At 44.7% G+C, this 27,492-nt stretch overlaps 5 protein-coding genes across 9 annotated transcripts; 2 read left to right on the top strand and 3 right to left on the bottom strand.

The window, feature by feature from the left end:
- The first annotated feature begins 739 nt into the window (after positions 1-739).
- Positions 740-6,994, top strand: atg4b (autophagy related 4B, cysteine peptidase). 2 transcript variants are annotated; one of them, XM_076726887.1, is made up of 13 exons: positions 740-807; positions 2,443-2,544; positions 2,675-2,746; positions 2,864-2,962; positions 3,105-3,206; positions 3,553-3,625; positions 4,318-4,397; positions 4,886-5,082; positions 5,444-5,522; positions 5,649-5,794; positions 5,919-5,975; positions 6,073-6,166; positions 6,275-6,994. In XM_076726887.1, the coding sequence occupies exons 1-13, from the start codon at positions 798-800 to the stop codon at positions 6,346-6,348; spliced, it is 1,185 nt and encodes a 394-aa protein (XP_076583002.1). In that variant the 5' UTR covers positions 740-797; the 3' UTR covers positions 6,349-6,994. The 2 variants fall into 2 exon arrangements, with proteins under 2 accessions (XP_076583002.1, XP_076583001.1); XM_076726886.1 differs by having other exon boundaries at positions 763-807; positions 6,260-6,493.
- On the bottom strand, positions 6,881-8,891 carry dtymk (deoxythymidylate kinase (thymidylate kinase)). Its single transcript, XM_076726888.1, has 5 exons — positions 8,625-8,891; positions 8,376-8,484; positions 7,663-7,753; positions 7,373-7,570; positions 6,881-7,285 (listed from the first exon to the last, which is right to left on the bottom strand). Exons 1-5 carry the CDS (start codon positions 8,752-8,754, stop codon positions 7,175-7,177), a joined length of 639 nt encoding a protein of 212 aa, XP_076583003.1. The 5' UTR covers positions 8,755-8,891; the 3' UTR covers positions 6,881-7,174.
- A 668-nt stretch (positions 8,892-9,559) lies between these two features.
- On the bottom strand, positions 9,560-13,546 carry agxta (alanine--glyoxylate and serine--pyruvate aminotransferase a). The gene is made up of 11 exons (XM_076726664.1): positions 13,388-13,546; positions 11,915-12,107; positions 11,524-11,588; positions 11,338-11,438; positions 11,178-11,248; positions 10,998-11,082; positions 10,827-10,925; positions 10,643-10,712; positions 10,034-10,133; positions 9,771-9,895; positions 9,560-9,667 (listed from the first exon to the last, which is right to left on the bottom strand). Exons 1-11 carry the CDS (start codon positions 13,544-13,546, stop codon positions 9,560-9,562), a joined length of 1,176 nt encoding a protein of 391 aa, XP_076582779.1.
- An 867-nt stretch (positions 13,547-14,413) lies between these two features.
- Positions 14,414-19,670, bottom strand: LOC143318383 (allantoinase, mitochondrial). Of its 3 annotated transcripts, none has more exons than XM_076726661.1 (12): positions 19,496-19,670; positions 18,732-19,050; positions 18,476-18,627; positions 17,731-17,845; positions 17,483-17,629; positions 17,355-17,400; positions 17,113-17,206; positions 16,821-17,007; positions 16,592-16,730; positions 15,389-15,561; positions 14,915-14,947; positions 14,414-14,795 (listed from the first exon to the last, which is right to left on the bottom strand). In XM_076726661.1, exons 2-12 carry the CDS (start codon positions 18,876-18,878, stop codon positions 14,646-14,648), a joined length of 1,383 nt encoding a protein of 460 aa, XP_076582776.1. In that variant the 5' UTR covers positions 18,879-19,050; positions 19,496-19,670; the 3' UTR covers positions 14,414-14,645. The 3 variants fall into 3 exon arrangements, with proteins under 3 accessions (XP_076582776.1, XP_076582777.1, XP_076582778.1); XM_076726662.1 differs by lacking the exon at positions 19,496-19,670 and adding an exon at positions 19,440-19,461; XM_076726663.1 differs by lacking the exon at positions 19,496-19,670 and having other exon boundaries at positions 17,113-17,246; positions 17,383-17,400; positions 18,732-19,151.
- Positions 19,671-20,103: 433 nt separating this feature from the next.
- Positions 20,104-27,492, top strand: LOC143318382 (tetratricopeptide repeat protein 39C). 2 transcript variants are annotated; one of them, XR_013077002.1, is made up of 15 exons: positions 20,104-20,280; positions 20,975-21,023; positions 21,871-21,999; positions 22,433-22,547; positions 22,826-23,186; positions 23,605-23,773; positions 24,032-24,125; positions 24,224-24,331; positions 24,418-24,527; positions 24,610-24,733; positions 24,832-24,929; positions 25,019-25,123; positions 25,230-25,268; positions 25,359-25,553; positions 25,952-27,492. XR_013077002.1 is itself a non-coding variant. In XM_076726659.1 (14 exons), the coding sequence occupies exons 1-14, from the start codon at positions 20,135-20,137 to the stop codon at positions 25,446-25,448; spliced, it is 1,737 nt and encodes a 578-aa protein (XP_076582774.1). In that variant the 5' UTR covers positions 20,104-20,134; the 3' UTR covers positions 25,449-27,492. The 2 variants fall into 2 exon arrangements, 1 of the variants encoding a protein (XP_076582774.1); XM_076726659.1 differs by having other exon boundaries at positions 25,359-27,492.

Genomic DNA, 27,492 nt, shown 5'->3' with positions numbered 1-27,492 from the left:
GAATCAGAGCCACTAGACTCAAAGTGGATGACAAATTTAACCAGGAGTCCAGGAAATGACAGGATGAAATGTCAATTAAGTAACGTCTTCAGTTGAGATTTTTTAAATTTTGCCTAGTCATTGCTATTGGATCTCCTGTATTGGCCAATTTCAAATTTTAGAGCACCCACAGATGACCAAATGACTATTATTTACAAGCTTTGATCTCCAATTCTGATTTGTATTTATTTATTTATTTATTTTTATTAATTTCTTTTATTAGATTCTATCTAAAAGCTCTAGGAATTTGTTGAATTGGAGGGAAAAAAAATCTCATGTTCTGTGTGTGTGTGTGTGTGTGTGTGTACATACATAAATAAATACATAAATATTTATATAAACATATATATATATACACATATATACACGTATATACATATATACGTGTATATGTACACATACATACATATACATATACAAACACACATGCAAATATATATACAGATATACATACAAATACACACACGTATATATGTGTATGTATATGTACATACAAATACACACAGTACGTGTATATATACTTCATATCAACGTCCCTTAATCTGTAACGTGAACGCACCCTAAAGTGTTTTCAACGGGACGTATACGTCAGCCGCTACTGATTGGTGAGGACAGAATAACTCCCTCCCTCCCAGACGTTATTGGATGTTGTGAGAACTATCCCGCCTCTCTCCGAATTCCACAGCAGGACTCTCTTCCCATTGGTCCAGCGGGTCAGCGCAGAGAACAACAAACAAGATAGGGTGAAGACCGTCGGGATGGATGCAGGTAAACGAGATTTTATAGTAAAATAACAGTTTTTCTCTTCCATAACAAGCTAGTGTAGCCACAAAATAATCACAGCAACGCCATTTCATCCCCGGTAACAAATCTCCTGCTCTGTCTTGACAGGATTACCAACTCCAGCTGCCAGTCCAACACAGACCTATATTGCTTTGTAGCCTCGGTGACGTTAGCTCGCTAAAGTGATGACTAAAGCTAACTGCTAACTGACGTTAGCCTGCTGTTATTGCTAAATGTGGTGGATTCCCCGCTTTGACAGCTCGCTGCACAGCCGTATAACTTCCTGTACGGTGTCCAGATGCCATCTGTGTTCACGTCATGAGTCGCTGTAAAATTTCACTCTTAATAATTTGGCTTTTGTCCTTGGGCTGACTGTTTATGCCAACGGTACGTTACGCCCAAGATGAACATCTCAGCCGATGCACTGTCACCATCACATCAGTTTTAGGCTACTGTTAGCAGCTATTATATGAGAGAGATAATGTGGTGTGCTCGTGCAGTTGAACAGTAGCACTCAGAGATGTCAGACTTATTCTTACATTATCTAACGTTAACTGTTAGCCCACCATCATTCTTTAGCTATGAACCGGTAAATCACAGCTTTCTGCGTCCAAGCTAACTGACAGGTAGTGAGCTAGCTAACTTTTCCCCTCTGTTGTCAGATATGTAGATAACGTGTTGCGCAAATCGCAGAAATCTTAAATCGAAAAGGCATTTTTCAGTGTATACCTGGCACCAATTGGCCAAACTGTGATTTTTCTCTCTCTTACGAGGAAGTGTACCCTTTAACGGTTTCCATCACTGTTTTGGCCAGTTTCGTAACTGGCTTTCAGCCCAGAGTCTGCACATACTGACTATTACTGTGATTGCTTTCTACCGTCACACTTTCTGAAAGGCATCCACTTATTTTCGTGCTTATTTATTAACAGTTAATTGCACAAAGGCTTTTTTCACATACTGAAAAGTGTGATATATGTGTTTGATTTAGTAAGTTTGTTTTGAAGTATTCTGAGAAAATGACCCCAGTGATGTCATAGTGATGTCAGCCTGGGTTTGAAGACCTAAAACTTAAAACACAAGGGCTGAATTAGAAAATGGCATTCTGAAGTCTGAAAGATGTCAGTATACAACAGGCAGGAAGGGTCAGGGAACAACAAGTAACACTATCCAGTTGCATTGTGGGAAGTGTAGGACTGCTGCAGCAGATCTGACCAAAGTCTCTCAACTTTATGGAAGTACAAGACTAAATTGCTGGAGTTCCCCTTGAAATGCAGTCAAAGTTTGATCTAACTTTATGCAGCTGGTCTGTGAAGTGTGCTCATTTCACTATGAGATGCACATGGCAGGAACCTGAAACTTGAGACTTATCCCACAGGGAGATTCCTCTTTCACTTCTTCTGTTGCATATAACATGAGGCGCAGCTTCATCCACACTAACAAACATTTAAAGTGCTCCATACTTCTTAAAGATGGATGCAAATATGGAACAACCTGACTGCCTGGCTCAATCAGCTAAACGAGACTCCATCTTTACTCGCTGACTTTTATTAGAAAGATGTGGTTAGTTAATTTCTCCTCTGTGATTTCCCACATACAGCTGACTTTGGTCGTCTTTTTCAGCTACCTTGACATATGACACACTTCGCTTTGGAGAGTTTGAAGATTTTCCTGAGACCTCAGATCCTGTGTGGATCTTAGGGAAAGAATACAATGCACTCACAGGTAGGACTGAGTTATATAAAGTGTATGTGAGACGGAGAAACGAGTAACTGTTGATAAAGAATCATATTAGCAAGTATGCACTTTTCTCTGTGGGCGTGTTGTAACATAGTTATTTCTGGTCTTCGTGTAGAGAAAGAGGAGATTTTATCAGATGTCACATCACGACTGTGGTTCACATACAGAAAAAATTTCCCGCCAATTGGTAAGTGAAGAAATGAGTGTTTTAGCTGAGCCCCTGAGCTGCATTTGATGAGGTTTGATCAACCTGGGATTTCACATCTAATTAAGATCTCCTGCGTGCTTCTTGAACGTGTTACAGGCGGGACAGGGCCGACATCAGATACAGGATGGGGATGTATGTTGCGGTGCGGCCAGATGATCCTGGGTGAGGCTTTGGTGTGTAGACATTTGGGCAGAGGTAAGACAGCTTTAAAAGAGTCAGAACGAATAAATCCTCCGTGAATGTGGACTTTCTCACCGTGTGGCACTAACAGCTCCTCTCCAGTGGCAGCAGACAGAGCCTGTTTTAAACAGTCTGATAACTGGCTTTTTGTTCTCAGACTGGAGATGGGCCAGAGGCCAGAAACAAAGAGAGGAGTACATCAGTATTCTCAACGCCTTCATTGACAAAAAAGACAGCTATTATTCCATCCATCAAATTGGTAAGTAGTGTCAAACCTTTCTAATTGTATCAAGGACTCGCTCAGACAGTCCTGACAAGACTTTCCTTCACAGCTGTTTCTTACGTCAGTTTATTGGTGATTATTGGCGTCTAACATTAGCTCTAACCTAATTATTGTAGCTTTAAGAGGACATTTACTGCACAGCATCTACGTAATCAATGAAGTTAATGGAAATTCTCAGTGGAACTTTGTAAATTGAACCTGAGTTTTTTCAGTTTAAGATGTTGCTTAATATCTTCAATGGACACGGTGTAAGTGGAGGTTGTGTCTGTTTACAGTTCAGTAGAATTAAGAAATTGTTTCTCTTCCTTCTTAAATGCTGCAGCCCAAATGGGAGTTGGAGAGGGAAAGCCTATCGGCCAGTGGTATGGACCAAACACAGTTGCCCAGGTTCTAAAGTAAGTCCTGTGAAGAAGCTACAAGTTTCACTGGTTTCCAGAATTTTAGATTTTAAGGCTGGAAGAAATTCTGTTTTTTATTATCAGTTCTTTTTGTAAAAAATGTTTGAAAACACCTGCAGCAGGTTTGAAGAGCCAAAGGTGACGTTTTCAGTGAAAGCACCCAAAGATATTTGACTTACATGGATATAAACCTGATGAATATAGCAAACCAGTGATTAAAGGTGCCCGGCAGAGCTGCCTTCTAGATAAATATATATTTGCACTCAGTGTTTCTCACCTGAACACGTTGTGTGTATCTTCTCTGTTTCCTTCCTCTCAAAACATTTGCAAAGCGACTTTTTGGATATTTCAAACCATGCAACATTTCCATCTGTGTTGACTGGCTTGCAGTTTTCTTTTCGGTGCCTCTGTGGGCACATTGCTAAGTTTATTAGCGCATTAGCATTACCAGCAGTCAGTCAGTATAATAGTGTGAAAGTGGTGGCAGGAATGTGCATGGCGTCACGCTCGTGAGTGCATGCCTGCGCTCGAGCACGATACAATGATGCCTTTCTTTCTCAGTGTCACCGTGTGTTCATCCATCCCGCCGTCCAACAATGAACAGAAAAGACATAACACGATTTCAAGAAATGTCGTTCCACTTACGTAAAACACACAGTGACCGTGTCGATGTGCTGTCCTGCTTTCAGGAAGCTCGCCGTGTTCGATACGTGGAGCCGATTAGTCGTACACGTGGCGATGGACAACACCGTGGTCATCGAGGAGATCAGTGAGTGCTCTCGAGTTTGAGTGTTTTCTTCCTGTTATCGTTCGTTAGCAGCAGCAGTTTAAGTGTCACTCCTGGTTAAAGCACGGAGCGGCTGAGAGTGTCTACAGAAGCAGTTTTTCACCTGAATCTTAAAATTACTACAGGAAAACGATTCAGATGTCAGTGTGAGTAAAGAAAGCAGGTTCACTCAGCAGCAGTGCTTCTCTTCTCTGTGTGCAAATATACAAAGCAGAGATCAGCGTCTTTATGTGGAAAGCTTCCATTAGATGGAGTGCTGTCTTAAATTACATAAAGTCGCTGAGTGGTCAGTGACTGTATTTTACTCCAAAGCAGATCTTCTTGATCCTTTTCCAACTTGAGTCGACTGTATGACCTTTCAGTTTTTCTTAACACAGAGCACAAACTGAATCTCAGACATGTTTTTCCTTCTTTTTGCAGAATAGATGAATCATTTTTCGGTAATTCTGAGGTCGTGTCTTTCCCTGCAGAGCGTCTCTGTATGCCCTGGCTGGACATGGCAGGAGCCTGTGCTGAACCGGAGGGAGTGGGTGAACTCAACGGCTGCCTGGAGGGGGCGTGCGCCCTGGCCGAGGAGGAGACGGCTCTCTGGAAGCCTCTGGTCCTGCTCATCCCCCTCAGGCTGGGCCTGAGTGATATAAATGAGGCCTACATCGAAACCCTCAAGGTGAGAGTGTTTTTAATTGTGTGTGTGGGATTTAACGGCCACTATATCTGAGCGTTGTCACTGGAAAGTGGAAAGGGGAAAACTGAATTTACCGATGTAGGCCTGGTATGAATCATGGCCACCTGCTAATGGCTAAAGAAACACTGACTTCACTGGTTACCTGATTTATTTTTATTTTTTTCAGACTTTGTGGTTGTCTTTCTGGTGTGCTTGTGGTAGATTTTCCCACACTGCAAATTCCTGAAGGACCTAAATTTCCACTAATAGCCTTTAAAAAGTCTGAAAACAGGTATTTGAATGATCGCTGTGGCGAAGTCGGCGATAGCTGGGGTGAGATAAACCCTCTTGTCTCTCTTCACAGCAATGCTTCATGCTGCCTCAGTCGCTGGGTGTTATTGGGGGAAAACCCAACAGTGCCCATTACTTCATTGGTTATGTCGGTATGTGTGTCTCTGTGTTTGAGAAATAAGCACTCAGCTGTGAACCTCACGCTCGTGCTCGCCATATTTATTCTACCCACGCTAAGAGAACGACCTGATTCCACACATGCTTTTTGTCTGGTTCAGGAGAGGAGCTCATCTATTTAGACCCACACACCACTCAGCCTGCAGTGGAGCCGCTCGAAGACGGCCAGGTCCCCGACGAGACGTACCACTGTCAGCACCCCCCCTGCCGCATGCACATCTGTGAGCTGGACCCGTCCATCGCAGCGGTAGGAATGCCGGGGGCGGGGTTTCGTAGCGCAGAGCTGTTGTGTCTCAAACTGAAGGCCATTTTCACGTGAGTTTACAGCAGCTCAGATGTTCCACAGCTGACTGCTTTCTGGTTTCTGCCAGGGCTTCTTCTGCAGAACAGAGGACGAGTTTGACGACTGGTGTATGCGCATCAGAAGGGTAAGCCGCCGTGAACGCTGCTCGTCCGCTGCTCCGGTCACATAAAGCACCGTTTTACTGTTTGAGGAATCTGTACATGATGATCCTTTTTTTTCAGCTGTCCTGCAACAGAGGGGGTCTGCCCATGTTTGAGCTGGTGGACAGTCAGCCGTCTCACATGGTCAGCGTGGACGCCCTGAACCTCACTCCTGGTGAATGAACTGCTTGTTTTTTTGCTGAAGATATTCCATAAATGCAGCTAGTGAAAATGAATTTTAATGTTTTTATTGTGCTTCTCCGTGTTGACACTCACTTCACAGATTTCTCGGACTCGGACAGGTTGGAGCGGTTCTTTGATTCAGAAGACGAAGAGTTCGAGATCCTTTCCCTGTGAGGAACATACGGACAATGATTTACTGTTCTCGACAGACGGCGAGAGATTCTTTGTCTCTTCTCTGATTCAGAAGGGAAGGAAGCCTGAGGGGATGAACATTAACTGGAGACCTCTTGAGCCAGTCCAGCTCCAACGGTATAGTCAGTGTGCGTCACAGCGTTCTTCTCAACAGCCACTGAATGCTCTCTGTATCCAACATTGAGACTGCCTGGTGGAAGCCGTAGCAGGAGCTCAGGATAAATTCAGTATGCACATTTTCACATACGTGTTTCCATTGAGTCTTAACACTTTAAATGTTTATTCTGAAGTGATATGGTGCCTTTCCCTGACTCCATAAGTAAAATTGCCATAACAGTTTTATGTTGTATAGGAACACGACGGTTCATGATGCCCATGGCTTACGCAGTTTGTCACTAATAACTGAAGTCTGTAACAGCCTGTAATGAAACCAAATTAAGTCAAATCTGCAAGCAAGTTGTATTAATTGTTCATGCAAAGTATCCTTGCCAAGTCTAAAACATATACACTAGTTCATTTGAAGATTATTTATTTAATCAACACAATATATAGACAGGTGGAAAAAAAAAAAAAAAAGACCATGTAAGAGGATTAAAAAATCTCAAAATAAAGTCAGAATCTGATGGACGATGGTTCTACTCAATTCCAAGACAGGATTAGGTCAGAATCTCAGCCTTCTGTATGCAGACAAACGCTGGCAAGTGAAGAGGTGGCTGAAGCCAAGTGTGACGTGCAGGTCAGTCGTTCAGTTTTTACAAAACACACGAGATCTTTGTGTCAAAACAGTTTCACTCAGACCGGTTCAGGTTCACTTCCACAGCTCTCCTAACGGGAGGTTCTGAGCGGCGTTGATGGTGTTGAGGCTGCGCGTTGTGATGTCTTCGTGCACGTCGTCAATGCTCCGGGAAGCATCAATAACCTAGAACAGAGCAGATCACCAGCTGTTTCCTGTGCTAGATTTAACAGACACCTGAGAATAGATCTTCAATCCAGACCTGCCTCATACCTGCCAGGGGACTGAAGGATCCTTCATCAGATCCTCAAACTTCTGCTGAACCGCTCTTTGGAAAACACTGGTCTCATATCTCTCCTCTCCAAACTGACCCCTGAGAGCAGCTTCAGACGGACTGAGCTGCAGAAACATCACCAGGTCCGGCTTTGGCAGTCCCACGTCAGGTTTCTTGCACCAGTCCAGACAGAAACCCTGAACATGAATACATCAAATTCATGCAACACACACACACACTAACAATACAGTCTGATGGATGCAGAGGCTGAAAGGCTGAGAAGACTCACTGGCTTGGCACTGGTGAAAGCAACTCCAGAGAAGGCGTAGCGATCCACCACCAGGGTGGTGCCCTGCTCCAGCTTCTTCTTCATTAAGGGCCTGCGGTCAGAGAGATTTTATTATGCTGCACAGGAGAAATCAGGCTATTCAGTACACAGGAGAGATGTATCAAGGCTAATAACAGAAGAATAGATTCAGTGACACCTGACTGCAGCGTTAGGTCAGTGATGATCAGACGTTGACCTGCAAACAGTTTTTATGCACAGAAACGACCAGATGAAACTAAACTTCTGTTACTGAAGAAAAACCAGAAACGTCACTGTCAGTTATAATTGGGACTCTTTCTTCTAAAGAGGAGACACGTGACTTCAAATGTAACTTCTCAACGCGACCCTTTAAAAGGCCTTCAGCTGAACGTGTCCCTCTTCGTGACGAGACTTGTTCCATTCTGGAGAGACTTTTCACAGCTGACATTTTGAGGTACAGGTAGGTTTCCAGGGCCTGAGCTAAGCCTTCATTAATGTTATGACATTCACCTGAGCTTTTTCTCCTCTGACGTGTCAAAATGTCTGCCGTGGAAAAGGTCAAGGAACACTGCTTTCACTCAACGTGACTAACGCTGGATGGAAAGCTCTGAAATCCGTATTTTTTTTAAACATTGTTTCGCTGGTACTTGAACGAAGCAGTGCAGTGATTGTCAGCAGTCACGTAAGAGTCTTACACCATTTCCCAGCGGTTAGCAGAGAACAGCAGGTGCACCGTGTGGTCCTCCAGATCACTCTTCTTCTCCAGGTAAGCGCTGATCAGCTGTCCGATTGTCGTGCTCCTGTCTGCCCCAAGAGACCACAGCGCGGCTCACTTTAGCACACAGCAGTGAAAAGTTATCCTCAAACTACACAGCTGCAACTGAAAGCAGCACCCATATCACGGTGATGCTAACGTTAAAGCGACAGACGCTAACACGGCTCACCGGGAAACCTCATCATCTCCGCCGGCCGGCCGCTCTGCTGCAGCGCCTGGAGCAGCCTCTTGCACTGCGTCGTTTTTCCGGCCTTGTCGACTCCCTCCAGCACGATGAGCGCTCCTCTTTTACCCGCCATCACCGCCGAAGGTTTGTCAGCGCTGTGCTGGAGCCGACAACACGAACTTCTGCCCGGAGCTAAACCTCAAACACAGCGGCTGGATCCTCTTCAACTTTTACCCGCCTTTTACTGAAGCGACTTGTCAACACGGAAGTGCTACGACGCATTTCCGGTTTTTTTTTTTTTTAACAACTTTATTGGACGAAAAGAACCATGGATGACAGACGGGCCTCTGCATGCTGCAGCTCCAGAAACATAATGTAAGTCTCTGACATTATAAAAACAAATAGAATTAGTTAAAATATATGTAATAGTGTTATTTAAATGTTTTTATATGTTGTATATTTACACTGTTTGATGTGATAAATGCAAAAAACCCCCACATATCTAAAAAGGCACAGACTTGTGGGGATGTGCAGTTGTTGAATGAGACAAACAGCATTTTTTTCCTGTAATTTAATGATAAGGTGTTGAAAGTTAATACTATAATTAGTATAGTGAAAGAAATCCACTTGGTTTCATGTATGGACAGAAAACAGGAACATGTTTGAAGTAAGGATGAAGTAAGGCGTCCATCATGAGAAAATCCACTTAGATAAAAATACAGTTAAGAAGAAAAAGAAAGACATGTCTTATTAATCCCTCCTGGAGAATTGTATAAAGTTCAGCTTTGTTGTATTTTTTCTGACAACCCCATTCTTCCCATTCAAGTAGTGATTGAGCAGCACAAGAGAATTTCTGAGAATAATGCTTTATTTATTCCACGCAGTCTCTTCTTTGACAGTTGCATTGATTCAGGATTATCTTCACAGCATCAGACATGTCACACTTTGCTTTTATGGCAGTGTTTCAGAGCGTCTTTCAGTGCTGCCAACACCATGTCAACACTGGCCTTGCTGCTGTTACATCCCATCAATCCCACACGCAGCACCTGAAAAGACCAAGAACATCTGGGAGTGAGGCTGCAACAGGACTTCAGCAGCTTCTTGGTGGGCATAAATAAGCAGTAACGAACTGAACACGTGATGTCTTACCAGACCAACTGATGGTCCAAGCCCTCCGGAAATCTCTAAATTATGTGTTTTCATGATGTAAGTTGTGATCTCCTTCCAGTCATACCCATGAGGAGCAACAATGGTGGTCACTGTGGGCAGTCTTGCTTTCTGTAACAACCACTGAAGTCAGAACTGGCACATTTCCCCCTTTTATCATTTTATGTTATTATGATGTTTTTCTCGTTAAAGCAGCCACTTCCACTGCAGCTTATTATAAAAACAATACATGATTGTGTTAAAACTCACTTTTTCTTTGACAAAGAGTTTGAGACCCATGTTCTCGAGGCCAGTGTGGAAATACTCTGCCACTTTTTCATGTCTGTCCCATGAATTCTCCAGACCCTGAGAATGACAGAAACAAGGCACAAAAACAGACATCCAAGCATTATATAATAATATATGTAAAACATTAGAATTTTCAAGGTACTTATCTGAGTTTATTCATGTAACAGACTGCTACAGCTATGCTATGCTTGGGCTAAATGCTAACATGCTCATGATGACAATGCTAACATGCTGATGCTTAACAGATGTAATGTTTACCAGGTCCACCATCTTAGTTTAGCATGTTTGAATGCTAGCTTTTACTTATTAGCACTAAACACAAAGCTGAGACTGATGGGAATGACATTAGTTTTGCAGCATTTGCTCAAACATCATAAACTGAAATTTTGAAGTCAGAGGATCACCAAAGTCAGCAGGATTCATCCTCTGGGGACAATGAAAGTCTGAGCCAAATTCAACGGCAATCTGTTTCATAGTTGTTTAGCTGACAGACCATCACTGTAAAACTCTGCAGCTATCTGAACAGAATCATTTCAGCTGTAGAAATATTTCATCCCATGTCCCACCTCTTCAACAAGGACAGCCAGACTCTCCCTCAGAGAGTAGAAAGCAGTGACCGGACCTGTGTGGTGATATCTATAGACAGGAAACGGAGAGGCAGTGTTCAGAAACTGTGCAGATATGGCTAAAAATGAGACGGCACTTTGAAATGTGATCAGTTCCTGTCTGCAGGGCAGAAAGATGTCTCACACTCTCGCCGGCTTGTCATCACATCCCCAGTAGTTTGCAAGCCAACTCAAATCCAAGAAGAATGACACAGGCTTTGTCCTCCGGTTGAATATTTTCTGGCTGTGGACAAATTCAACCTTCAGAACACGTGTTCATACATCCTAAACCATCGCTTGTACATTCATCTCTCACCATGCTCTCTCGCTGAAGGAGATGGGTGCTGTGCCCGGAGGAGCATTCAAAACCTTTTGGGAGCCTGTGTACAGGATGTCTATCCCTGCAAACACACACAGCCACAGAAATCTGTATTTGGTCCCATCAGAACAGGGTAGATGGTTTCATGGACTGGAAACATCTGATTTAATACTAAACCTTGCTGGTCCATGTAGAGAGGGGCACCTCCCATTGACGCCACAGAGTCAACAAGAAACAAGCAGCCGTACCTGGAAGCACAAATCATGACATGTACATTGACTTCCCTTGTTCCTGTTACAGGTGTGATGATGACAGAGGAGCGAACGCTGCGTCTTACTTATGGCACAGCTGTCCGATGCCGTCTAAAGGATGCAGGACTCCTGTAGAAGATTCTCCGTGTGCGAGGAAGAAGACCGCCGGTCTGTATCTGGATAAGGCCTGTGAAGAGAAATCAGTATGATCACACAGAAAATGACTGACAGAATTAATTTGAATGACCTGAACACTGCAGAGACAACCATACCGTCTCAATTTCTGCATTAGTGAAGAAGCCACCAGGGGGCGCCACAATGGTGTTTACTCTGGCACCTGTTGGATTGACACATGATGTATTTTATGGTTGAATCGCATCAGAATATTTTCTATTAAATCAATTAAAACTGATTTTTAAAGGATGAAACTGGTGATACTCTTGATATATGATATTTGCTAAAAACTCCAGCTGTTTCAGGAGATTTATTATTGATATTCCTTGAAGTCTGGTTTTAAAGATGTGCATATTCAGTAGGAGCCGGTGGGCTTGGGGTTGACACCCACAGACAGGGAATTCAGACGGTATTGAGAGGATGTGTTGTTGGTTTTGGTCTTTTTATACGATTTGTTGACAGAAAAATCCAGAATACCACCGCACTTACCAACCCGCTCAGCCATTTCTGCTGCTCGCTCTCCCCATATGCCGTTGACGGCGCTCAGCACGCTGTCACCCGCCTCCACCGTGTTGAAGATGGCGCACTCCATGGCGGTGTGGCCGGTGCCGCTCACAGCTAAGGTCATGCTGTTCTGAGTCTGGAACATGTACTGGATTCCACTTTTGATGTCACTCATTATCTGTGACATAAAATGATCAAATGTTGGTGAAAAGGGAGATGAAACAGAAATATGTTTTCTCTAATTTACTGAAATGTTGTCATCAATGAGTGACTGCGACCGGTGCAACCAGAGGTGAGCTGCAACCCTTTAAAACTGTCCAATCAGCAGGAATCAGATTAGTCCACTGACAACATTTCTGATAACTGAGTTATTGGAAAGTAAAAATGTCAACAATTGTCCGATTTACAGCTTCTCAAACATGACTTTCTGTGGTTTTCTCAGTCTTCTCTGATATTAAACAGAATAGCTTTTTGTTTTTGAATGTTTCTTGGTCAAAATTAGACTTTTAAACATGTCAACCTGAACTTTTTTAAAATTGTAATGGACATTTTTCACTAATCAATCCTCACTGATACAGTGCATTAACTTGCCCCTAAGCTGGACCGCATTCTAACCTCAACCTGAAAACCAAGTCTTTAACCTTCAAACCCTCTGTTGAATCAGTGCAGACAAGCCAAAATGTCCTCATAATGCTGGACTGTCCTCACTACGATGATTTAACACTGAAATTAGTCCTCAGAAATGCAGCAATACAGTCATCTGACACATTGAAAAGGACGTGGCTTGGCTGCAGTTCACCAGTTTCCACTTGTGGAAGATGTACTTGGATCATTTACTTGAGAAAAAACAGCAAGAGAAAGTAGAAATCCTGCATTCAAAGTGTACTTAAGTACAAAAACAGAAGTACTGTGCAGCAGAATAACATTCCTTATGCAGAATCAGCCCTTTCAGAGTGCTACATTATCATATATATACTATAGTACTTGGTTATTATCACTGATGCATTCACATGTGAGCAGCATTTTTATGTGGCAGCTTCATGGAGGTAACTGCTTTATATCCTATTAGGTCACTTAATCTATCAAAAATAATCAACATGTCAACATTTGTTGCTGCTATGTTTTCTATTAAAAATCAGAATCATACACATTAACCAGCTGTCAGACTAATTTAGTGGTGTAAAAAGTACAATATTTTCCAATGAGACAGTCAGATTAAGTCAAAGTACGGGACATGAGTACATGTACTTAGCTGCATTCCAGCACTGGTCATTTCTAATAACTGCTTTGCTTTACTGAACTCAGGATGTGGGATGGAATATAAAATTGATCTAATTGCCTTCTGATCAGAAAGGAGTTTGAAAACCTTCATAAAGTGACTACATGACTTTACACTGTTTGGGGTTTGCCTCTGTTTGTTCACAGGCTGCTTCACGTGTGTTAAACCCTCTGAGTTACCTCAAATATCTCTGGATGCATGTGTCCAATGACAGGCTTGGCCCCCGCCTCCAGGATTCGTGGAGGAACGTTGGAAGGTCCCGGTCCAAACATGTGACGATGTGGAACCGCCAGCGGTTTCTGCAGGCATTTTGGTGGCGGCACAGAGACGGACGACATGTTCCCAGCAGCGTGACGAGCGCAGTAAAACCGCAAAAATCCGAGGGAGAGGGTGAAGTAAAGCCTCCGCTGAGCCCACCCCCCTGTCTGACCAGTGAGGCCTTCAGGTCAGCAGTCTGTCACAACATTTCCTGCTTTTATCTCGCTCGTCTTCTGTCAACACTTGTTGCTTTCTGTGCAGCGAGCAGGCAGCTTCCCATTTTCAAAGATAGGTTAGTCACCGAACGTGTCCTCAGATGTTAATCATTGACTAAAGTCTCCCCAGAGCATCAGGCTGAACTATCACACTGCTACAGAAGGCTCTATGTGCCCTAATAACCAGGATGACATGTCTCACCTGTTTTCCTCTGCTAACACGTGTAAATGCTCTTCATTTTAAGTTAGTTAATTACAGCTTCTGACCAGTTAAAGTTTGTAAGATTCAAAGGTTTCACTTAAAGTATTTGGACAGTGTATTTAAACTTGAACAATCTCTGGAAAAGTCTGGTGAAGATGGCTTGAAAACATCAACCAAAAGCAAGATTAGAGACACATCATGTGCCTGTAAAACAAAGTATGGCCCTGAATTACATCTCAACAGATGTGGACTTCACTTTCTGCCTCTGGGTTTGCAGATGCAAACATTTTCAGAACAAAGACTGTGTGGGCTGTGTGATTTGGAAAATGAGCCTATTGTCTTTGTATTTTCCACACTGTGATGATTCAAGGATGTCAGTTCTCCACGAAATGGCTCGACAAAACCCTGAAATGTTCCGACTTACAGATCATCAAAAAGTGGAACCATTATTTTGATTTTGATGCATTTAAGTGTGTGAACCTCGTCTCAAAAGCCCGAAAAAGAGGGCACTTATACTTTCAGTCTCTGAATGTTTTTTGACAGGTTTTTATTGACTCTTTTGGCCCTTAAATCAAATTTTGACAGTATCATCAGGATATAAAAATGTGTTAAAGCAACAAGGTAATAAAACGTAATGAAAGCAGTGTGAGAGAGATGAAGAACAGCATGGTGCATTAGAACAGCGCAGTAACTCAGACACGCTGAGGTTTACTCCAGCTTGTTGTTGTTGTTGTTGTTGTTGTTGTTGTTGTTGTTGTTGTGTCACAGCTGGGCTTGATTTGTCCTCTGAGGGACGAGCAGATGCTTCCCCAGCGGCTCAGGCCAGAAGGAGCCGTCTCTGTACACCAGCCGGCCCCTGACGACGGTGGCACACACCGCACCTTTCAGTGTGATGCCGAGGTATGGAGTGAGCTGTGAACACACACACACACACACACACACACACACACACACACACACACACACACGATAAGCTCAGGCATAGACAAATGTCCCTACATCACACCAGTCACACATGAGATGTGCTTTACCTTGTTCTTATGATGTATGCTTGTTTCTTTTATCTGTGATGATGACAGAAAACACAATTAAGATTTATATTGTGTCAGTTTGTAGCTTTTCTTTGTCCAAAAAGCCCGACATACGCAAGCAGATTAAGGGTGTTTAATAATATTAAACTTTATTTGTAAAGCAATGAACATAAATTAGGGATAGAAAATGAATGGTGGAGAATGAAACCCACTAGAATAAAGAGAAGGCATAACATCAGATGGAAAATAAAGCCCAGGGAACAATAATAATAGTACAATAAATAAATTTTTTTAATGCTTAACATCAAGTAAAATACACCAATTTAAAAGAAGCGCAGCAGTGCATAAGTTTGAGGAAAAATGCCAAAGTTTCAGGCCTCTCTCAGGACGTCATCGCTAGTTAAAGGCTACAGTGAAGGGTGTGCTCAGAGCTTCACTGACAGAGCTTCAATGTAATGGATCCCTCATACGTACTTCAAACTCCCTCTCTGGGTCCCATATGACCAAGTCAGCATCATAGCCGGGGGCGAGGCTGCCCTTCCGGTCATCGAGACGGCACAGCTGGGCTGTTCTCCGGCTGAGGAGCGTCACCACGTCGGGCAGCTGAAAGCCTCTCTGACTGGCTGAAGTCCAGAACAGAGGCAAACCTGCACAGGGTGAAGAACAGGGCGGAGGGATGAACAGGCCTGTAGGACATTTATCCCCTCCCGCGTTCAGGAGGTCTGTCTGATTGTGTGCAGATTCTGGGAGGCGGACATTGTGGGTCAGCGTCAGTCTTCCTGCTCAGACTTTGACCGCTCTGCCTCCGAGCGTCTGAACAGTAAATGATTGTTCTGTCCTCTAAACTGGCACTCAGCTCCTGTTTACCTCCCGGTGAACTTTGCCCAGTGTGAGCGACTGTCAGCTGGAAGAAGGGAAGACTAATCCCCCCTAAAAGAAAATGTGCTTATAAATACCCTGTAATGTTGCGCAGGCCGGGTTTAAGTTGTGAATTTTAACCAGCGTCTCCTTCAGCCGAGCGGCAGAGAGGATTTGTCATGTCGACACTGATCCTGGAGCTGCTCCACAGACACTGAATTATGTGAAAACTGGCATGTCTATGACAGCCGTGGAAATTTTACAGTGACGCTGGTGCATTTTCCGACTCACAGCCAAAAGCCCGACATTCAGATATTAAATATAAATTCACACACAGGGACCTCTGCAGTCAGCGGTGGAATATGTAAATGTCACCTGACGTCATTAATTCTCTGATGTGCCTCAAATCACCCCCAGAAAAATGAATCATTCAGCGAATTAACTCAGAGCAATGACCAGACAATGACCTTTGACCCGATTTTGGGACACAGAATGATAATGTCTCATACATACTTATACTCTCAGGGGTGAGCTAACATGTAAACACTCACTGACAGTAAAAGAATTACAGTTTACACTCTGCTTAGCATTTGCAGGCCTGAAAGTGGTTGTTCATGAATTAAACTGGTCGTAAACAGACTTTGCTCCTGTCATAACTGAATCTAAGACATTTCTTATTGCCTATTTCTATTGTATTGAAGTATTTTGATTCTGATGATCTTTACAGTCCCAAATCATTGGAATATAACAGTGTAATGTTATGCTGCACTGAGTTTCAGCAGTCGTGACCACTTGATCGTGTCAGTAGTCTGCAGTTACCAAACTGTAGAGAAGAAATTCCTCCCCAAGCCTGCATGAAGTCTCCACTGTCCAGTTTCTTCAGATCAGGGGTGCAGGGCGAATGATCAGACACCACCATGTCAATCTGTCCGGCCTTCAGCGCCGACCATAACTGCTCCTGTGGGGACGAACTCAATCATCCTCTCGCAATCAAAGAATAATAAAGCGAGTGAGGTGATTGTTCTGCGGTGCACGAAGCTCTGATTACCTTGTTAATAGATCCTCTGATGGGGGGGCAGCACTTGAATTGTGTGGCCCCTGCAGGTATGTCCTCTGCACACAGGCTGAGGTAATGGTGGGTGGTCTCCACGGTCAAGGGGGCTCCGGCCTGTCGTGCTTCCTGGATCAGCTTCAGTGGCTTTGCAGAGGACAAGTGAACAATATGGCAGCGCACCCTGAAGCAGAGAGTCAACTGACTGCAGCATCAGCGCGACAAACACAAGCGAATCCATCCAGGTTCATCACTATGACGTCATTGTTATGTGTCATGATGCTCTTACTTGAACTCGAGGCAGAGCTCTGTGACGGTGCGAATCGCCTCTATCTCCATGACATCTGGCCTGGACTGCAGGAAGGTGGAGTACAGACCAGGGTCTACACCGAAAGGGTGTGGGCAGCCATTTTCCAATACAAACTTTGTTGTTTCAGCATATTTCAAAGTCTCAAAATATCATGAAAATACTGGTATTGGGTCAAAATATCACATTTGATTTTGTGTTATTGTTCTTTAGATGATTCTTACCTCCATTCTCCTCTGTTGCCTGCTGAACATCCGTCTCTGCGTGAAACTACAGCAGACACAGCAGACGGTATTTATAGATGCACATTTAATAATCAAATGCTATGGACGCTCTGCGGTCGGTGACTCACCAGCAGGACACTTCCTGTGCCCTGCAGCTGCTTCATGGCTGCGTGGAGATCACAGTCAGTCACATGGGGGAACTCGTCCACCCCGCTGTGGATGAGGAAACACTTGAAGCCAGCCACTCCAGCCTGGATCATGGGCTGAAGTTCCAGCTAGAAGGACACATCCGTTGTTTGTGTTTGCCTTGAACTTTCAGAATTCGGCACAGTCTGGCTGAGAATGTGTTCATTTAGTCCAAGCCGTTCCACTGCACCTGATTGCCAGGGATCACGCCTCCCCAGAAGGCCGTGTCCACGAAACACTTCCCCGTCGCCTCCCGCAGCTTCTCGTGGAAATTAGCAAGGGTGGTCGTGGGAGGGATGCTATTTCTGTTTTTTAAAAAGAAACAAACAAAAATCACTGATGGCAGCTTAAAATCAAATCTCTCCAAACCGTTTCTGTCCTCGGCCTGTTTGTTAAAATATCCAGCGGTTAAGATGATCTTACACCCAATGTAACTACGTCACGGGCTGAAATCATCAAAAATATTGTTGTTCCAGGTTTCAAGTTTTATGAAGCCTGAGAAAGACTTGTTATAAAAGTAAACTTAATGCAAGTATGACACACTTTCACCTGTATGGTCACAGTACTTTTTGCTCATCTGGGCAACTTTAAAAGTAAAACTTGACTGAATCTGCAGTTACACGTGAAATAATCCACAGACAGTTTTCACTAAAATAAAAGAATGAAACCACTGTCATGTACTGTTAGAGCAACATAAAGATGACCTAAACATGAGGTTATCACATCAATGAATTCCAGATGTTTGCTTTTTCCTCTTTTCTTGCACAAAAGCCAAACGTCAGATCCACAGTGTGAGATACTTGTATTACCAGACCTAACAACTGAATGTTTGCCTTAAAACCTGTTATTTCACAATCTGTTTACTCTGCAGCCTCGACCTTCCACCAGCGACACCGGTATTTATTGATTCTGAGAAGGTGAAGTCTTCAACTTACAGCGGCATGTCCACAATCGTGGTCACCCCTCCGGCAGCAGCGGCCCTGGTGGCAGTCCAGAAACCCTCCCAGGAGGTGCGGCCTGGTTCGTTCACATGCACATGGCAATCCACGATGCCTGGCATCACCACACTGTCACCCACGTCCAACACCTGTCACCACAGTGGGGTTACATGCTGGATATCACCATTGTTTAAGTGCAAAAAGATGGTTAGGAGGGTTAGACCAATGCATCTGACGTGCACAAATAGCTTACCTCACAGGCAGCATCCCCAGAAAAAGCCCCATCTGAGAGTATTTGATGGATTTTCCCATCCTTTATTACGATGACAGCAGGGCGGACTTCGTCACCAACCAGCACCCTGTTACTCCTCACCGCACTGACCGTTGATCCAAGCTCCATGTCTGTCTTTATTGAGTGTTAATGAGTACAGCAGACCAACTCTGCTCCCACACTCAGATACAAGCTTTGGCAGTGGCCTAGTGCTGAGGCACCACCCCCTGCTCAACAGTCCAAAGGATAACCATTTGTTGACTTTTCTCCTCTGTGTGACATGCTGGGTTTCAGATCCAACCTGTGTAAAAGATCCAGGCGATAATTCACATGAGGGACGTTAATTACATGCATATAAGATTTAATCACATATGAGCAAATATGGAGACTGTGGAAATGTGTAAGTGTGGTGAGGACAGGGTGATGAGTGTGGGAAACGCTGACCCTCAGCTTGCATGTTAGCATGTTATCTCTACCAGCTTGGACATTTGTATGAGCTTAAAAACATACAGGATCAACGTCACAAAGAGCAGAACTAACATGTTAAGATTCATTATTTTTCTAGATACACTTGCGTTTGTTATTCTCAAATATGAAGCCGTTAAGTCAGACTCCTCTGCATTCAGCAACCTCAGATAACTCCACAGCTCTGTCATGCACGCCCGCAGGCGGATGAACGATGAGAATAACCCTTTTAAGAATAATGAAATGAAGCGCAGCCGCGGCTCCGTCTCGCTTCTCCTCACCTGCCTGTCATCCGTGTGGCTGCAGGCTGCTCCCTCTGCGCGCCTATTGGCTGACGGGTGGAGGAGAGGGCTGGGTTTTTTGAGCCTGCGGATGCGGAGGGAGTGTGAGGGATGGAGGCTGACGGGATGCAGCTTCGCCTCAGCGGGCCTCGTCCCTCCATCCTCCCGGCGGTGCGCTGTGCGTTATGACGCCAGGCCGTTTGACGAGTGCGTTACGTGGGACTGGCAGAGCGGCACAGCAGCCTGGATGCTCGTTATGTAATGCATCGGATGCTGCTGCACGGGAGGGAGCTGCAGAGGGAGAAACTAACGTATGGATGATTTAGGGACAAATAACGACTTATGAGTGCGCGTATAGACGTCTACTGTCTGCAAGTACAATGATGTGTGATTGATCCCGTCTGGGCATCAGTGGCCTATCCCTGAGGTGCACAGACGTCTGGAGCCTGCGGAAGCTGCACCGCTTCTTCTTCTTCTTCTTCTTCTTTTAGCCGACCAGAGGCGCGTCTCTGTTTAAATTCGTCTCCTCCATCAGTGGAAATAAACCAATGCGGGTTTGTTTCAGAGCAGAAGCAGCTTCGTGTTTTGTTCTCCATCGCACTGGTCCGATCCAGCAGCCGCTGAGCTGTGGTATAAACAATGGCGGGTCCCGAGCAGTCCCAGCAGCAGCAGCAGGTAGAGGAGAAGGCAGAGCACATAGATGATGCTGAGATGGCCCTGCAAGGTATTAACATGCTGCTCAACAACGGATTCAAGGAGAGCGACGAGCTCTTCAGGAGATACAGGTAATGATTTCATGATTGATCACAGCGTGTTGATGCCTGAAATATCAGCAAGAGCAGAAATGATCCGAGAAAAATGTGGAGAAAACAAATGGAGAAAACATCAAAGTGCCTTCAGAGCACTGAGTACAGCTTGTACTGCAATTATACAAACAGTGAAAGCATTGCTCCTCAGATAGATCAGCAGAATTTAAATCAAGTGCTGCTTTGGATCCATGTTTCCTGTTTCTCAGGTGTCTGTCTCACCTGTTTTACCAGACGCACTGTAGACCACCTCTGATCTAATGTCTCTAGCAGTGAGGGGACATGGAGACAAGCTGGAGCAGTATGAACATCCGTCCACCCAGTGTTTATATTCAGAATGTGGATTATATTCACTGCACGTTCACGTCATTGTTTCCCTGCACATCAGATTTGTCTCTGATAGCAGATGTTTGGAGGTGGACACCCCTCGTCCAACAGGCAGACAGTGGTGAGACCCCTGAACATGGGGACTGTGGCTGCTCCTGGGCACGCTCTGCTGGAAAATCTGCATGCACGGCTCCTTTCAGTAATGCAAATGATTCATTCTCTTTGGCTTCCTGAGAGACAGAGACAGAGCCGTGCCAGCTGTGGGAGGACAGTGACTGAGATTTTGTTGTTGTTTTGAGACCCAAGAAAATGTTCAACTTAGTTTGCTTCTGTTTTCTCTCTGCAGGACCCAGAGCCCACTGATGAGCTTTGGGGCCAGTTTCGTCAGTTTCCTGGTGAGTTTCCTCTCAGCTGGTGATAAAGTGATCAAATAAAATGCCAGAAGAAGAATCAGCCTGTGCTAGGACACAGCAAAACCGCGGAATCACCCAATCTGTGCAATTGTTTGCATCATTGTCACCACCGGCACCGTCTCCCTCGATTTTCCGTCCATTAACATAATGGATGCATCTGCCTCTCAAGCACAGCGCTGCTCTTGCAGAGAAGCACATTACTGTAACGCGGTGGCCATCGCTGATGGGAGTGGGAGATTTTTCACAGCACGGTGGTCACACACACACACACACACCCACACACACACACACACACACACACACACACACATGCACACTCTGTTGCTGCCCCTCATGACGAAGGTCACACACCATGAAGCCAGAGATGATGTCATCCTCTGAACCAAGATACAAAATGGCCCTGAGGGCGGTGGGGGGTGGCGACATCTGACCGTCATGTTGGGCAGTTGTACATGCACAGCAATGCCTCAAAATGGTTTCACATCAAAATGTGAAACCATGAAGCTCTAAACGTCACTCAGATATCACTAAGTGTTTTGTTTTAGGAGGTTTCAGCAACACCAGAGCGAAGATGTTCTGATCTTTTCAGCACTGAACACACAGCTGCACAGATGTCACCGTGTTCCCCCATTCATTGTTATGCAGAAAGAGCCCTTTGTCCTTTTAAGACTATTACATAACACTCCTTCCCTCTAATTACAAGATGTTCCTGTTTCTGAGCCAGGTCAAGCACAGATCTGATCTGTAAAACAAGACATTTTAATACTAGAATAATAAAGCAACGCGTCACCGCTGCTGAACCGCGCGGTTTTGCTGCATTGCGTTGCAGAATGCCATGATGACATTTGAGGAGGAGAAGATGCAGACGGCCTGCGACGACCTGAGGACCACGGAGAAGCTGTGCGAGAGCGACAGCGCCGGAGTCATCGAGACAATCCGAAACAAGATCAAAAAAAGTGTGAGTAGAATTTCAAAAAGTGTATTACATGGGCTGTTACAAGGCAATAAAACACCTACAGACTACACTCTGATAACAGAGCTGCTGTCACAGAGTGATAAAGCCAGTTTACACAGAAGATTTGTGCATAGATGTTTCACCTCCTTCTCATGGTTGCTGACTTGTCCCAGTAGCCAGAACAGGCTGCATACATCAGGCCTGATGATGCAGGCGGCAGTGAGATCATGCTAAGCCCACACACAGATTCAATTAGTACTTCTGTGAAATGTAATCAGCAAAGTGAGTGAGGAGCGCGGGGGCTGTCGAGCAGCTCGGGGTCATTCAGGAAGCTCCTTGTTACTTTGGCTGCCAGCCTCTGGGGAACGATTCCGTGTGTGTGTGTGTGTGTGTGTGTGTATATACTGATTACTGAGCGTGTGTGTCTGTGTTGCAGATGGACTCCCAGAGGTCGGGCGTTGTGGTCGTGGACCGCCTACAGAGACAGATCATTGTCGCTGACTGTCAGGTGTACCTCGCCGTGCTCTCCTTCGTCAAGCAGGAACTTTCAGGTGATCAAATCTCACCCACAAGCCAGAGAGTAGGACGTCATGGCCACCAGTATATGAGGCGTTATGTCATCGTGGTGGTGTGTGTCTGTATGACTCACGCCACAGACGGTGTATGAACACATTATTGTGAATGTTTTAAGTCAAGTGTGCAGCGCAGTGCAGATGATCAGACTTTATTTAGAAGCAGCTCGATAAATGTTAAAGATTAACTGAATCAATCTTCCACTTGAGCATCTCGATGTAAAACCTCAAAAGCGTCTTGTTTCCTCCACTGACAGCTTACATCAAGGGAGGCTGGATCCTTCGTAAGGCGTGGAAAATGTACAATAAGTGCCACAGTGACATCAGCCAGCTGCAGGACGCCTGTCAGCGGAGGTCCTCCGTCCACCAGGAGTCCCTCTCAACGGACAACGCCAACCACAACGCGCCAGTGGAAAACGGCGTGACGGCCGAGGCCCTGGACCGCCTCAAGGGCTCCGTCAGCTTCGGCTACGGCCTCTTCCACCTGTGCATCTCCATGGTACCGCCGCACCTGCTCAAGATCATCAACCTGCTGGGTTTTCCTGGGGACCGTCTCCAGGGCCTGTCCTCCCTGATGTACGCGAGTGAAAGCAAGGACATGAAGGCGCCGCTAGCTACGTGAGTGGGCTCAGGTTTTAGCATTTCCCACAGAGCTCCTCGTGCCCCCCTACTGTGATTGGCCAGCCATCAGTCCAATGACTACGAGTGATGTTCAAGGTGTCGCTCGTAGTGATAAATTCCAATCATCCTCTGCTTTCGCTTCAACTCTACGTTTTAGCGCGGCTCAGCTCACTGTTTTGGTTTCAAGGCCTGCAGCTGACAGACACAGTTAGAGACTAGCTTGTGAAGATGTTGGTTCACATGTTAACGTGTGACCTTTAACCTGCCGTCAAAAGTTTTGTTTACTCAGCCAGATCAGCTGTTTACCTTGAAAGCAGTAGCTGACAGAATAATCCATACTGACATTATTAGTATATTGAGCTTGAGGTTCACTTTGAGGCGGTCAGACTGAGCTGAATCTCCCCTCGTTGCTCAGGTTGGCCCTCTTGTGGTACCACACAGTAGTGCTGCCGTTCTTCGCTCTGGATGGCTCCGACACCCACGAGGGGCTGCTGGAGGCCAAAGCTATTCTGCAGAGGAAGTCGGTGGTTTACCCCAACTCGTCCCTCTTCATGTTCTTTAAGGGCCGCGTCCAGAGGCTAGAGGTACGTACAGCAGGCTCAGGTTTGGTGACCGATAAGCTGAACTTTAACGAGTCCGTTGAAGCTGTCGATGGTTTATCTGGATAAAGATATCGGTTCTCTGCTCTGTTCAAGCACATGTAATTAATACGCATGTCAGACTGTTCATCCACTCACCAACGTCTGATCCACCCTCGACTTTTCTAACTCTCTCACTCAACACATGCATGTAGTGTGTGTCTAACATACAAACCTGTTGGTGTGTGCTCTCTCTGTCCCCAGTGCCATATCAACAGTGCTTTGGCCTGTTTCCATGATGCATTAGAGCTTGCATCAGACCAAAGAGAGATCCAGCATGTGTGTCTCTATGAGATTGGTACGTGTGAACTCATCAGGTTGGTTGCGACATACTGACGCTCGGCGTGCAGCACAGGGGAGGGTTCATGTTGTTCTCTCTGCTTGTCTTCGTGTCAGGTTGGTGTAGTATGATCGAGATGAATTTTGAAGATGCGTTCAGGTCGTTTGAAAGGCTGAAGAACGAGTCGCGTTGGTCGCAGTGTTACTATGCCTACCTGACCGGAGGTAAGCCCGTCGCACGCTAACATACGCTCACGCTGCTGGGATGTGTCCACGCCGTGTTCCATGTTGTGTTTTTGGTCTTTTTGCAGTGTGTCAGGGAGCTTCAGGTGACCTGGATGGAGCAAGTGGAGTTTTCAAAGATGTGCAGAAGCTGTTCAAGAGGAAAAACAATCAGATAGAGCAGTTTGCTGTCAAAAGGGTGGGTTTCGCTGCAGGTCTGGCCCTTTTGTAAGTCTCTCTTTGGAAAGTGTGTCACGAAAGTTTCCCTCCTCTGTCTGCAGGCGGAGAGATTGAGAAAGACCTCCCCCAGCAGAGAGCTATGCATCCTGGGTGTAATTGAAGTGCTGTATCTGTGGAAAGCGCTTCAAAACTGCTCCTCATCTAAACTGCAGATAATGAATCAGGGTGAGTGTGACCTTCAGGACCCGAGCCAACACGACCAAGTAGGCTGGATTTCTAAGAGTTTCACCTCACTGTGTGATTTTTCCTCTCTGTTTGTTCAGTGTTACAGAGTTTAGATGAAGCTTCGTGCAGAGGCCTCAAACACCTTCTGCTCGGTGCCGTTCATAAATGTCATGGAAATATCAGAGATGCTATTCAGGTATAAGTTTACCCCTGAGCACTTTCTGTTACTCTACTCTTTCAATGTTCCCCACCTTGCTCTCATGTCCATTTTATCTTTGCCTCCAGGCCTTCCAGCTGGCAGCCAGAGACGAATACGGACGACAGATCAACTCGTATGTTCAGCCGTACGCCGTCTACGAGCTCGGATGTATACTCCTCGCAAAACCAGAGGTCTGCTCTGCACGATGCGCTCAGATTTTTATTCATTCCCATTTTTATTTTGGTTGTGCTGATGTGATCGCAGACTCACTTGTAACCCTTTTCTATTGAAATCCAGACAGTGGGAAAGGGGAGATCATTGCTACTTCAAGCTAAGGTAAAATATTTGGATAGCAATCCTTTGAATTAGAATAATAATGTTAGAAATGTGTTATTCTAATCTATCTGTCTATCTGAAATGCTTCAGGAGGACTTCACAGGCTACGACTTTGAGAACAGGCTTCATGTCCGCATCCATTCAGCCCTGGCCTCTTTGAAGGAAGTAGTGCCTCAGTGACTCCAGGAAGTGAAGCTGCAGTGGCTCAAACTGTGCTCATGGCTTTTCACGTCGAGTTTCAAGCCATTCAGAATAACTGTCTGACATCCCAGTGAACAGACTCCTGTGTTTTCCATTCTTAAAGGATTTGGGGAAATATGCTTTTTTGCCATGTTACCCAGACAGACTGATATTGTCATCTGCATATTGTACAGACGTAAAAATGGGTGTGTGGTCATGCGAGCCGAGCACAGTACTTGGAAATGGTTAGCCTAGCCATGGCTAGCAAGTTAAAAAGTACGCCTAAAAACAGGGTCTAGTTTTTGTATTTCTGTTTTATGGCGCGTTCATAAACAGTAGAACTTGGATAAATAAGACATCTTTGGGCTTGTTAGAGGCTGTTTCCCGTCGCTTCCTGCCCCAATGCTAAGCAAGGCGAAGCATGTCCACGGCCTGTTTCTGAACAGGATGCACAAAGATGAAGCTGGTATCAGTGCTCGACCCTGAGCTGAACAGCAAACAAGCATGTTTCCCCAAATCTCTAACTGCTCCTTTAAGTGTTTTCTTCACCCACATGTATTAGCTAGCTAGTAGGCTAACAGGTTTCCTCATTAATTTGTGTATTTGGATGATTTCAGTCATATCTCCCTTCTCTAGTGAGCAACTCAGCACATAAAAGGAACTTTTTAATGAACTCATATTTCTCTTCATAGTACCTTTACAATGATTCATAACAGGAAATAATGTTTTTCACATTGGATATTTGAGCATCTCACTTCAATAATAACATAGAATTGATATGACCAGTTCTTTGCATATCACATGAATAGATGAGGGAAAGATTAACCAAATTTAATATATGATTTTATATATTCTTATAAAGGACTTCATGGATTGTTCATTTTTCAGCAGTTATATCAAAATTGAAGCTTTTCCGAATCCAGTTCTCAGTATCTGCCTGTTAAATTGCAAATAGACGTTGAGTCACATCAAAAGAAGGGGCCACTCGCTGCACTCACGCCGGAAATAAAATTACAAACCTGTCGTCTAATTAGTTGGGTAGTTAAATAACGGCAAAAATATTCACTTGTCACCTAAAATCACACTAAAATGATTCACATTAGAGTAGGTAGACTTGATGCATTTATAGTAACGGAGGAATCACCACGTCACAGTGCCCTAATGATGTTTTTATGATGAGACACCAGGCGTTGACCCTGTGCACTATGCATGGTACGGCAGGTAACTGTGACTTTAAGGCTGCACTGAAGTCAGATGTACCTGCGTGACATCCCTGCGAATACATTAAGGTGTTATAATACAGTACACTTGGTACTTTAATACTACCGTTGAAAGGTGCTGCTAAATGTCAGCCTAATAAACATATTATTAGTGACTTATTTTAATAGTGTTTTAGTGATTCAAGCTTTTGAATTAGTTCATAATCGTGACAAGTTCATTTATTACATAGCAGAAGTTGTATTTTACACGTGTCATTTCCAGTATGCTGTTTTCGTTTGAGCCTCGAGCTCAAAGTGTGGTCTTTAATTGGACAAAGAGTAATTTTTCTGTCATAAGAGTGATTTTAACAAAACGTCAACACAGTTTCACACTGTACATACGACTTCTTCTGTGCAGGGTATTGCCCTTTATTAATGAGCGCTCTGGGTTTTTGTCACGCCAGCAATATAAGTAAAAGGAAGGCATCTTCTAGTCGTTTCAGGAGGCTTTCAGCAGTGACCGTCTGTGTTTTCCATCCCATGTTCGAGGTTGTGGACGTACAGATTCGTTGTGGTCTCACTGAGCTGGTTAGACAAACGCAGTCATCCCCTGTGGCTGTGATGGATGTAAACTAAATGTTGAGGTGACCACTGTGAAGGTGGCCTGCACGTAACGTAACGGTGAAATGTCAGTAATCTACCTGCTGTACCAAATACTTCTGTCACTGAAAGATTTTTTCCTTTTGTCCTGAGGTGTGGTTGAAATCGAGGTTAAATGTCAGGATGGTGGTGTTCCAATGTGTCACTGAACTCTACAATAAACGGTTCTCCATTAATCTAGCCGA

This window comes from Chaetodon auriga, chromosome 3 (genome assembly GCF_051107435.1).
Source record: "Chaetodon auriga isolate fChaAug3 chromosome 3, fChaAug3.hap1, whole genome shotgun sequence".
NCBI classification, from domain to species: Eukaryota; Metazoa; Chordata; class Actinopteri; order Chaetodontiformes; family Chaetodontidae; genus Chaetodon; species Chaetodon auriga.
The sequence above is the reverse complement of the archived record's forward strand: the minus strand, read 5'-3'. Positions and strand labels throughout refer to the sequence as shown.

Excerpts from the sequence above, each read along its gene's own strand:
- dtymk (XM_076726888.1), bottom strand. The coding sequence starts at position 8,754 with ATGGCGGGTAAAAGAGGAGCGCTCATCGTGCTGGAGGGAGTCGACAAG. Across the intron at positions 8,485-8,624 it reads GGAGATGATGAGGTTTCCCG|ACAGGAGCACGACAATCGGA; the intron begins GTGAGCCGTGTT and ends CTCTTGGGGCAG. Across the intron at positions 7,286-7,372 it reads ATCCTTCAGTCCCCTGGCAG|GTTATTGATGCTTCCCGGAG; the intron begins GTATGAGGCAGG and ends GCTCTGTTCTAG.
- agxta (XM_076726664.1), bottom strand. The coding sequence starts at position 13,546 with ATGTCGTCCGTCTCTGTGCCGCCACCAAAATGCCTGCAGAAACCGCTG. Across the intron at positions 11,589-11,914 it reads AGAAATGGCTGAGCGGGTTG|GTGCCAGAGTAAACACCATT; the intron begins GTAAGTGCGGTG and ends TCAATCCAACAG. Across the intron at positions 10,926-10,997 it reads TCCTTCAGCGAGAGAGCATG|CCAGAAAATATTCAACCGGA; the intron begins GTGAGAGATGAA and ends ATTTGTCCACAG.
- LOC143318383 (XM_076726663.1), bottom strand. The coding sequence starts at position 18,878 with ATGGAGCTTGGATCAACGGTCAGTGCGGTGAGGAGTAACAGGGTGCTG. Across the intron at positions 17,008-17,112 it reads GAGCTCTGCCTCGAGTTCAA|GGTGCGCTGCCATATTGTTC; the intron begins GTAAGAGCATCA and ends TCTCTGCTTCAG. Across the intron at positions 16,731-16,820 it reads TCAGAGGATCTATTAACAAG|GAGCAGTTATGGTCGGCGCT; the intron begins GTAATCAGAGCT and ends TCGTCCCCACAG.
- LOC143318382 (XM_076726659.1), top strand. The coding sequence starts at position 20,135 with ATGGCGGGTCCCGAGCAGTCCCAGCAGCAGCAGCAGGTAGAGGAGAAG. Across the intron at positions 21,024-21,870 it reads CCAGTTTCGTCAGTTTCCTG|AATGCCATGATGACATTTGA; the intron begins GTGAGTTTCCTC and ends ATTGCGTTGCAG. Across the intron at positions 24,734-24,831 it reads ACTGCAGATAATGAATCAGG|TGTTACAGAGTTTAGATGAA; the intron begins GTGAGTGTGACC and ends CTGTTTGTTCAG.
- atg4b (XM_076726886.1), top strand. Across the intron at positions 2,545-2,674 it reads AGAATACAATGCACTCACAG|AGAAAGAGGAGATTTTATCA; the intron begins GTAGGACTGAGT and ends GTCTTCGTGTAG. Across the intron at positions 5,083-5,443 it reads CCTACATCGAAACCCTCAAG|CAATGCTTCATGCTGCCTCA; the intron begins GTGAGAGTGTTT and ends CTCTCTTCACAG.